The sequence below is a fragment of the Eupeodes corollae genome, chromosome 1 (genome assembly GCF_945859685.1).
Source record: "Eupeodes corollae chromosome 1, idEupCoro1.1, whole genome shotgun sequence".
NCBI lineage: Eukaryota > Metazoa > Arthropoda > Insecta > Diptera > Syrphidae > Eupeodes > Eupeodes corollae.
The window spans coordinates 17512486-17523704 of record NC_079147.1 but is presented as its reverse complement, the minus strand read 5'-3'; the positions used below and the strand labels follow the sequence as shown (position 1 = coordinate 17523704).

General features: G+C 37.6%; 1 protein-coding gene across 1 annotated transcript; it reads right to left on the bottom strand.

The window, feature by feature from the left end:
- Positions 1–9779: 9779 nt before the first annotated feature.
- On the bottom strand, positions 9780–10534 carry LOC129947613 (uncharacterized protein K02A2.6-like). The gene is made up of 2 exons (XM_056058279.1): positions 10168–10534; positions 9780–10120 (listed from the first exon to the last, which is right to left on the bottom strand). Exons 1-2 carry the CDS (start codon positions 10532–10534, stop codon positions 9780–9782), a joined length of 708 nt encoding a protein of 235 aa, XP_055914254.1.
- Positions 10535–11219: the final 685 nt, after the last annotated feature.

Below are 11219 nucleotides of genomic sequence, written 5' to 3'. Positions count from 1 at the left end.
TCCTTAGAGAACCATGGTCTAGATACTTATATTCAAGTCCCATTGAGAAGTGACCTGGCTTAAGGAGGTGGGTATCCGGAGTAAATATACTCTCAACTACTTTTATTTATTTGATGTTGGTGTCACATAAAAGGTAATTTAAATCTTGTTCGAACGATATAGGGTTGCCTTACCAAAATCTTGCAAAGCCCTGTTGCATTTGAAATGCTAAGCCCTTGGTAAGTGTATAATATTGTGGCGAAAAGCGATACTACAAACAAACAGATCTATTTGTCAGTATCTCTTTGTCAGTGTCTATTCGTCAGCACTTGTCAGCCTAACTGACAGCGAGAGAGAAACGTCATTCTGGTTTTGGATTGCAGTCAGCATGGTTTTCTTTAGGTTAGGCGATTTTTTATAATTAAGAATATAAAGTTTTTAGTTAATTTGCAACATTTGGTGCCAGGTGTGGGGTTTCTCATAAAAATTCATGAAAATTAATAGCCCACCATTGAGTAATAACAACGAAAATTCCATGATCTTGACGGCTATCCATAACATTGGAAATAGCCTGGACGAATTATAAGTCAACTTTACTAGACGAGTATTAGATTTGGAAAGCACTCAATGCAACAACTTTTGCAAATCGTGTCTGTGCGGATAGTGGCATCCAACCATCTGTGCTTTCAAATGAAAATACGTCAACTCAGAATCTAGGTCCATTGTCGCAAGATTCAACTGCTATCCAACCAACCAGCCAGCATTGGGTGAAAACTACTGTACATCGACCTCTTCATTCCAAGTTTCTTCGTGGAAAGATAATGAGACGCATTTACGCATGGTCTCCAAAGCGATTGAATGGTCCGATATGCAATCTGCCATTTTTAGAGACTAAGCTCTATCTTATGTGGGGGCATTAGAAAGTGAAACTCTTCCGCCATGCAGTCTGCAAATGCATACGCAATATTCCGAACCCGATATCAAAAGAACGGTGAAAAACTTATTGAATTCGCAAACGATGTCCAACGATTGGCTCAACAAGTCTACCCGTCTTTAAAAAGAGAGGTCCACGACAGTTTATGCATTCAACAATTTCTAGATGGCATTTCCATAGTGAAGTTTAGTGTCGAGTATGTGAAAGTGAACTTAAATTACTGCACGATGCCTTGGAGATTGTACTTAAAATTGAATCAAATCGTTTTGCCACCAAAGTCGCACGACGATCTGCAAATATTTTACTTGCCCAATTTGAAGAAAGGGAAAGTTCGGGAATCGGAAATTTGTCAGCTTAATCGGGCCACCGCTAACAAATACACTAATTTGGCTCCGAACGTCCTTAGCTGCTCGGTCGACAAAACGAACACCCGAGAAATAAACCTTCCTCTTGATTCAACACGCTATTCGGGCAATGTTAAATGGTATAGCTTCGTAAAAAAATATGGCTTTATCGATTGACCTTCACTAAAAAGAAAACTTTATTTTCAAGGTGACCCATTTACCTTTGACGCCGCCGGATATACAGGGTGGTGATCATTTTGAATTCGAAGTAATCGCTGCCAGGCAATTTAAATCCGCAAAGCTCATAATGATATAGGACCAGACTTTAAAACCTATCAGAATCATCCACAGATGGAAAATTTAAACTATACAGCTAGCTGGCTCCGAGGGACAGGAGTCAGCCGTGAACCTAGTCCCTGTTATAAATTCTGCTAGCTTAAACCACAAAGTTTTCTATATATGTCCAAGGTTGTATCGAGACTTACCCATGTCATATGGTCGTGGATACTGGCGCTTTTCATACAGTTGACCATCCAAAAGTGCTCTCACCTATACAACTTTTGAAGCTTAAGCCATCCTTGTCTTTCATCAAGGGCATAGCGGGACAGCTTAATCTAAAACAAGGATCCATTGAGGTTTTGTTTCAAATCGAACCTTTTGCAATATAGATGAATGTTATTGTTGCTGACATACACCAAGATTGTATACTTGGAGTTAACTTTCTTGGTTCGTTTCGATACTTGGTGGATTTGGAACCCAAAGTACTTCGCTTGCAGAACATTAATATATTCCGCTTCAGGGTGATCTTTGCCAAAATGAATTTGACCCGCAGTTCAAACTTTTGACCAACACAGCAGAAGTTAACGATCTTAGTCTTTGCTTATCAGCTTCTTTATCTGCTGCTCAAACTATAAAAGCTGATGATTTTCTGGGCTTTGTGAATCCAATGTTATGCCATTTGGGATATGTAATGGCCCTGCTAATGTAAACCATTCTGGATGGTTTGTTTGGTATTTGTAAGGTTTATTTGGACGACCTGGTGGTTCACGGAAAAACATTCGAGAAACTCCTTCAAACCCTATAAACAGTTTGTCAACGTCTAGTAAAAGCCGGGTTGAAAGTTGCTCCACAAAAATGGAACCTTTTCTGTAACGAAGTTTTATTTCTGGGTCATTTTGTTTCAGATCTTGGTATTTCTCCAGATCAAGCTTAGAAAGAGGCCGTTTCTAGTTGGCCAGCTCCAAAGTGTAAAAATGAAGTACAAACATTTTTGGGTTTCGCTGCCTACTACAAGAGATTTGTTCGCTCATTCTCAGAGATTGTTAAGCCCCTTACTTGGTTGACGGAGAAAAATCAACTCTTCTCCTGGACTCTCGAGTGCGAACAGGCTTTCCAAAAAATAAAATCAAGTTTAGTCAGCGCTCCAACATTGACGTTACCAGAAGAAACAGATGTGTTTGTGTTAGATACGGATGCTAGTAAATAAATTTGCATGTGGGGCTTTCGAAGATGGTCGATGGAGTGAAGGAGCCTATAGAATTTTTTAGCAAGACCTTTTCAAAACCAGAGATAAACTATTGCGTGACTAGAAAGAAGCTCCTTGCAGTAATAAAAGCCGTCAAACACTTCAAGCCGTATTTGTTGGGACGTCACTTTACATTACGAATTGAACCTGAACCTGGTCAGTTAGCTCGATGGTTGGAGCAATTAGCTGAGTATGACTATACTGTTACACATAGACTGGAAAAGAACCACGGAAACGCTGATGCTTTGCCTAGGAGGCCTTGTCTCCAACAATCATGTCGACATTGTGATTGCAAGGAACAACGTGATCTCGCTATAGTATCAAATCTGGCTATCGTAGATGACACGCCAACAGTCAACTGAAAACTGTCAAAAATTGGAAACCACTTTCAGCTAACGAATGTGGCATATCAAGCTGTCGTACCCAAGCAGCTCCAACAACCAATTCTAGCAATGGTCCTCGATAGCCCTTCTGGAGGTCACGTTGGAACGGCTAATACCCTAAACAAACTTCAGAGATCATTTTATTGGATTGGCTCCTCAGAAGATGTGTGAATATATGGTGTAAGTGTTGCAAGGTTTGTCAAGCGGGAAAAAAACTGAGTCCTCGACGAGTAGCACAGTCGATCAAATATTCACGGAAGATCCTGGAAAAAACCCAAGAACATCAAATCGGCACCCGCCATCTTTTCATCGATTTTAAGAGCCATGTCTAGTTTTGACATTCATGCTTCGTCTTCGTTTTTTTGTGCTGGGTGATTAGAATTCGCACTGCTTCACCATCGACAGACGTAACTTTGGAGTAGATAAGGACTTATGTCTACAATGGTCTCCACTCTCCACTATGAATTTTGAAAAGATTGAACGACAAGCTGTAATGGATACACGGCGAGCGACGTAGACTTAGCAAAAAGGCTAAAATTCCAATGAGGTTTCCATGCCCGGTCCAGAAAGTCTTCGAATCCTCGTACACACTACAGTGTAGTTGAAGAAGATAACAGATGTGGTGGCAAGCACGAGAAGATAGTGCCCTCACCCAAATTAGAGTGTTTTAGCGACATCTAGCTCGGATCAATATAGGTGCAGAAGTTTGTTGGAAGAGACTCTAGTTCATTGAATAGCGCCACCTTCAGTAAGTGAGCAAGTAAGAAGGGTAAAACTTATTTTTTAAATAAACATTTAAGTTCTGCAAAAAAATTTGAAAATCGAGAAAAAGTTTTATTTGTTATTATTAAAGGAGTTTCGAAATTCAATACCCGTGGCATAGTGGTTAGTGCATTGGAATGTCATGCAAGAGGTCTTGGGTTCGGACTGTTGCGCCACCTTTTAAATTTCGAAATATCTTCTTTAAATTAATTATATAAACATAATAAGATGGTCTCATTAAATGTAAGAATTTTACCAAATCTGGTCCAATATGTAGCTTCATAGAGACCGATAGTCACATAACTCCTTTGGAATTCTGCCAAAAATACTAAATATTTGTGGTTTTCTTTAATAATAATAATTCTTCCTTTTCTAATTTATTTCTTCCAGTCTTCTGTTCATTTATTGTCCATTACGGAAATTTAATAATTAAAAGCCATTGCTGTAATAGCACCTGATGACGTCCATTTATACGCTTTGGGAATTTAATGTACATGGATAAGACACTGTGACAATGAAAAATATTATATCTTTGACCTGGACCCCATTTGGCCATTTATAGTGAACCATTACAAAGTAAATTAAAAGATCAAAGAAGATAAATGAAATGTCATTAAATTTCATTATTTAGTCACACTTTCGGCGATATGACATCTTTAAGGTTCGTTTGCAAATTTAACCAACACCTGAAGATGAAGACAGATCTTATGTAATAAAATCTGGGTCTAAAAAATGTCTACATCTTCTTCTTCTCTGGCTTACTATAGTTAAAATCCTTTTTTTGTTAACCTATGCATATGCAGTCTAAAAACACAAAACAATAACCTCAATATCCTAAGTTACCATATAGCTTGACAGCATCAGCTCACGATATAATGTGAATAAATCCTGACGTGGACTATCGTATCTATACATCTGTCAATATCATTTCAGAGGGGAAAAATAAAACCCTACAGCAAATATCCTTCTACATAATAAGATAAACAAAAGTAAAATGTTACACAACATAACGTTTCTCGAATCCCATTTTCAAAAATACATTGAGTGCTAAGCAAATCAAAAGGACGACGAACAAAAATCCTTTAAAAGCATAACATATCGTTAAAATGTATACACAAATCGTTTCATCAAGCAACCCATAACCCCCCTCACACACACACTTAAAGAAGACAAAGAGAGGAAGGACAAAATAAAATAATATAAATATACAAAAAAAAAATCAATTACAATCCATTTATTCGTAATCGGATTTCAGAGTAATCCCTGGGTGCAGAAAGCCTGGCAGCAGGCAGCCGACAGCAGGACGAAGGACTCAGCAGGAGTGTCAGGGATAATAAAACACTTCGACGCAGATAACAACATTTTAACAAAACGACCTCACGCACTACTGGAATATATATTCAAGAACAAGATAATGCGATCGTGGACAGATAAACGAACCTGAGTCCTGGGAGCTTCGCACAATTCAATACCACCTATCAGCACAGCACCCCATCGTCCTTGTATCTCGTAAATGTATAGGACCTCACACCTATCCCGATGTGCCGCCACAAACCCGAATTTACCCATTCCGATATTACGTTTGTATTATTTGATGAAAGCGAGCGTGAGGCGATGGCGAATGCGAAAGCCGCCGCCGCCGCCTGCCCGTCACCATCGAAGCCGAATAAGGACGAGATGAGACACTTAATGTCCTCCTTAATACAATTGCCATTTCAATGATATATGATTGCTCAGTATTATGTGAAATTCAATTTACACAGCTCGTTAGTGAATAAGCGACAACGCCAGACAGTGTCGATGCCATTGCCACTGCCAAAGCCTCCACCGGTCTCCGCCGTCGCCGCCGCCCGTGTTGTTGCCTATCACGCGTACATAATAGCTTTATTTCACTCGAGGGAAATATGTGTAACAGTCATTGACACTGCTATTATGTGTGCCTAGCATGTTACGAGTGTGTCCTTTTTGTTGAAGGGATAGGGAATCCCTGTAACTTTTGTAATTCGGTGAATTGGAAATACATATGCGTAATTCAGGACATCTCTGTGATTGTACTTTCCTTTTTTTTGGTTTAAAATGAGAACTATTAGTCCTTCCTTTAGATTAAAAACAAGAATAATCACTGGACATTATGCGTATTCAGTACAATCCAATTATGTTTAAAAATGAAACAATTACAGTACAGGGTGGTGATTAATAATCGAGTAGTGCTGAAGACAAATATAAATTCACATAATTGGAGTCTGAACACTTCCACGGACACTTTTGCAATTAAATTTAAAAACTCGTGAAAATGTATGCATCAGGATGTCTCTGCATATTTATTTCAATGTAAACGGAAGTCACCGGTTGTTTGAGGATACAAAAAATGCAGAATTTGTGCAAAAGATGTGAGAGAATGCAGGAGGATGATTGAGAATAAACGCAGATTAAAAAGCCCGAAGTACAATGATTGAGGATGAATGAGGACGAATGAAGATGAATAATGATAAATGAGGATGAATGAGGATGAATGACGATGAATGACGATGCATGAGGATGAATGAGGATGAATAATGAGGAATTAGGATGAATGAGGATGAATGAGGATAAATGAGGATGAATAATGAGGAATTAGGATGAATGAGGATGAATGAGGATGAATGAGGATGAATGAAGATGAATGAGGATGAATGAGGATGAATGAGGATGAATGAGGAAGAATGAGGATGAATGAGGATAAATGAGGATGAATAAGGATGAATGAGAATGAATGAGGATGAATGAGGATGAATGAGGATGAATGAGTATGAATGAGAATGAATGAGGATGAATGCGGATGAATGCGGATGAATGCCGATGAATGCGGATGAATGAGGACGAATGAAGATGAATGAGGATAATTGACGATGAATGAGAATAAATGAGGATGAATTATTTTGAATGAAGAATGATACTTGCGAAGTTACTTGAAAATTAACAAATTGCGTGAAATTAAGTAACAATACTTGTAAATACGAACATAAGATCATGCTTTAGGTTATGTGGAAGAATATGTGAGTCTGCAAAAAGTCATAAATGCTGACACTGCAACTTTTAAGTGAAAGTTGACATCATCCTCTATTGACAATTTCCTTAAGCTTTAATGCATTAAATTAAGATACAGCCTCAAATTATATTGAATTTAACTTCAAAAAATATAATTTCAATCAACTCTGTACTGATTTAATGATTTAGACTGGGGTAGAATATTTTCATATTTAAACTTAGATGATATGGTTTTAAATGTTTTTAAAATAGTATTTAATTGTTTTCTAGAACTTTTTTTAAAACTCTGAGATAACAGTCTACCATGGTTTGTACTGAATTCTAAAAGCTTAAAAAATTAAAAGAATAATGCTTGATTAAAATTTAGCCAGTCAAGTATTTATGTTGATTACCTCTACCTAGAAATCAGAAATTAGTTTCTCAACTATTCTAGTTGTTTTAGTGTTTGTTGCAAATACTGTACTTAAGTTAAGGTGTGAATCCCCAAAATTTATGGAATTATGTTGACTGTACACGAACATTTTACGGGTATCTTCAAACATGAGAAACCTATAAATAGTAATCAAGTCCAAATCCTAAAGTGTTATGTTTGTTGATTTTAGTAAAGGTGCCTATGAAGCCTCGTATTTTCGTAATTAGCTCATATAAATTCAGCAAAGTTCTAAAACTTGACTAAAACCTAAATCCTGGTCCTGGCGGTATGCCATCATTCATGCTTTAAAATGTGTCAAACATCTTTTATATCCATCGCTTATGCTGTTTAAATAGTTATTTAAATGTTCCCATTTTCAAGTCTAAAGAATCTTATCTGTAATTACCGTCCTATAAAAAAAATTGTCTCTCATCCCAATACTGTATGAATCCTTTAATTATTCCTCTATTTCAACATTTGTAAAATTGTAATTGGATTTGTAAAAAAAAATGTACTTCTATTTACTAAACTTTTTATTGATGCTTTCAAGAAAAAAGAACAAATTGATTGTGCATTTCAATGATCTAGGAAAAAGAAGTAAGGTTGTCACGACTCCAGACAAAAAAGCGCGCCAAACAGTGACTTTTCTTGAATGTAATGGCCTCTCTTCAATAACTTTAGGATTCTCAGAATCCCAAGTACGACAATTTTGTTTATTAACATACCCACCGATTGGGAAAAATCGCCGTCCACCACCTGTTGTTCAAGCACCCATTCGACGTATCTACGACGTTGGCTTCAGTGTGAACTGGACTGGATGTAGGTGTAGTGTAGATCCAAATGCAAAATACGCTATAATGTGTAGTAAGACAGTCCTATTTCCTGAGAACGACGAAGAACACAGTCAGGTCTCCGGCAACACTTTCACTTACAGCAGCGAAACGATGATGCACAGGCCTAACAACATCTGTAACCAATCCAGTCTCTTCAAATTTCACAATTTTGCCAACTTCTTGCTTATTTGGACTATTATGTTAAAAATAATCTCCCCTTAAATCATAGTTTGTGGCTTTGGCCGAATCACCATTAATGTAGTAGGTTTTAACAATTTGTATGTGTTATGCGATAGTTAAGCAATCCATTTTCGTTAATGTCAGACTTTCAACTGAAAAGAAATATTGGTTTAACAGATGTCAATCGTTTGACTGATGTCAAAATCCAACCCTATTCTTTTAAAACCGCAAAGTGGATAACCCGTTATAATTTTGGCAACTTATTACTCCACTGATATTAATAGACTTGAAGGTGTTCAAAGAAGGTTCTAAAGGTTAAGTTTACTTTTTCTCCTATGGTCACATGGAGTAGCATTGCCTTCTTATGTTCCATCCTTTACTTATTGCCTAATGTTATAAACACTTATTAATTGTTACGTCAGTGGTAATATTTGGCACAATGTGTACTTCTGGCTATTTTGTTTATGCGTCGATTAGTATGAAAAAATGGTTTCCCATAAAAGGACCTGAGTAATCGATAATAACGCGTTCAAACGGAGTTTTGGCTGCTTCCCAGATGTGCGTTCTTACTTTCTTTGGGTTTGGCCATGTTGACTGGCATTTTATGCAGTCTTTCGAAATATTTTCAATGTCCAAATGAGCCGTGTGAAGCTCTTCAAGAACGCGTTTTCTTAAAGGTTTTGGAACATATACTCTCAGACCTCGAAACAAGCAGTTTTGCTGTAGGGTGAATTCAGCTTGTTCAATGCCAAATCTTTTATCTAGGCTTGTAAATTTACCAACCCTAAAACCTTCAATTAATTCCCCTATTCATCTTTTTCAGTAGCAGCTAGCATTAGCTAGCAGCTAGCAGATAAAGCATTGGCGTTTGAATTTTCAGAAGATTTTTTGTAGCGTATATCATATTCAAAAGACTGTACAAAAATTGCATAGTGTTGCATTGTGTCCTGGTCGCTAAAAGTGTTGGCAACCCTTTTCCAGGTGAATTTAAGTGAGAGCCTTATTGTCTGTAAACAGACAATAAGCCAAAAATGATCGAATATATTCTTCCCTATCGATCTGCGTATAACGTTGTTGAATTGGTAAAAGTGTTTGAGAAGCAAATTGTATTGGTCTTTCACTACCATCAGGAAAAATATGGCTCAATACAGCCCCAATACCAACTGGGCTCACATTGGTTGCCAGCACTAACGGCAACCTTGGATCGTAATGAACTAAAAATGTTTCCATTTGAATTTTTTAACGTACGGTTTCAAAAGCTTTGTCGCAACTACTATTCCATTAAAATAGAACATTGTTTTAAGTAAGTTGATAAGAGGATACAAGATCGCACTCAGGAATTCAAAAAATCTGCTATAACAATAAAACATCATCTTTATTTTTCGGCTTTGGAATTTCAGTTATTGCATCGACTTATGGATACCTTCGCAGTCGATCTTGTATTCACAATACTCAATTTCGCTAGCCGAAAACTCACATTTTTCAAAATTTACTCTCATGTTGTACTTGCTTAATCGTGATAAGACTTCTTCGAGACGCTGAAGATGAATAACATCGTTTGGAGCAGTTATCTTGATATCATCTGAGAAAACCGAAACGCAATCGATATCCTTGAGGATTTCCTCAATTATGTTTTGCCACTTTGCAGGACCGGACGCGACTCCATACATAAATCTAGTTGGCCTGTACAAACCCCTGTGAGTACTCAACGTAAGATGCTCACGATCATCGGGATAAACTTCTAATTGTAAGTACGCCTTACTAAGATCAATTTGAAAACATTTTTACCACCTGCCATTGCCGCAAACAATTCTTCTATTGTTGGCAAGGGGTGTTCTTGAACAAAAATTTGCGGATTTAAAGAGATTTTATAATCTCCGCATATTCGAACTTTACCACCCTGTTTTCGAACGGGGACAATGGGAGTAGCCCATCTTGATGTTTCAAACTTTTCAATTATGCCATTTTTTTCTAATTCGTAAAATTCTTTTTCGACTGCATCTCGCAAAGCGAAAGGCATTTTTCTTGCCTTAATAAAGACAGGTTTTGCAACAGCACGTAAAGGAATGCGAGCTTGAACATTATTTATTATGCCCATTGAGTTTTCAAAAACTGAAAAATACTTTTGTTTGAGCTTTTCCATTTGAACAGACATAGTGTCATTAATAGACGAAACCTCTTGAGGTTTTTCACGAGAAAAGAATTTATTCCAATCTATTTTAATGCTACCACATTACGGCAGATCCTGGAAAAAACTCAAGAGCACCAAATCGACACCCACCATCTTTTCATCGATTTCAAGGCCGCATATGATAGCATCTACAGGGACGAGCTGTATAGAGCCATGTCTAGTTTTGGCATCCCTGCCAAACTCGTCCGTTTGTGCAGGATGACCATGGAGCATGCTGCTCCATAAAGGTTGGAAACAACTTAACAGAACCTTTTGATGTCAAAAAAGGTTTTAGACAAGGTGATGCGCTCACACGTCAACACTAGAGGCACTATCTTTCAAAAGTCTGTCCAATTACTGGAATATTCTGATGGCAGTGACATAATCGGAAAAACTCAGCGTGATGTCAATGGGGCTTTTGTGAGTATTGAGGCAGAGGCGGCAAAAATGGGTTTAACGGTTAATGAGGGCAAAACAAAGTACATGAAAGAAAGGACATACAACACCGAAGTTTTGGTCAAAACGTCATTATCGACAGACGTAACTTTGAGGTAGTCGAGGACTTCGTCTACCTAGGCTCCGCTGTAAACGCAGAAAACAACACCAGCGCTGAGATCAAACGCAGAATAACACTTGCTAACCGCTGTTTCTTTGGACTTAGAAAGCAATT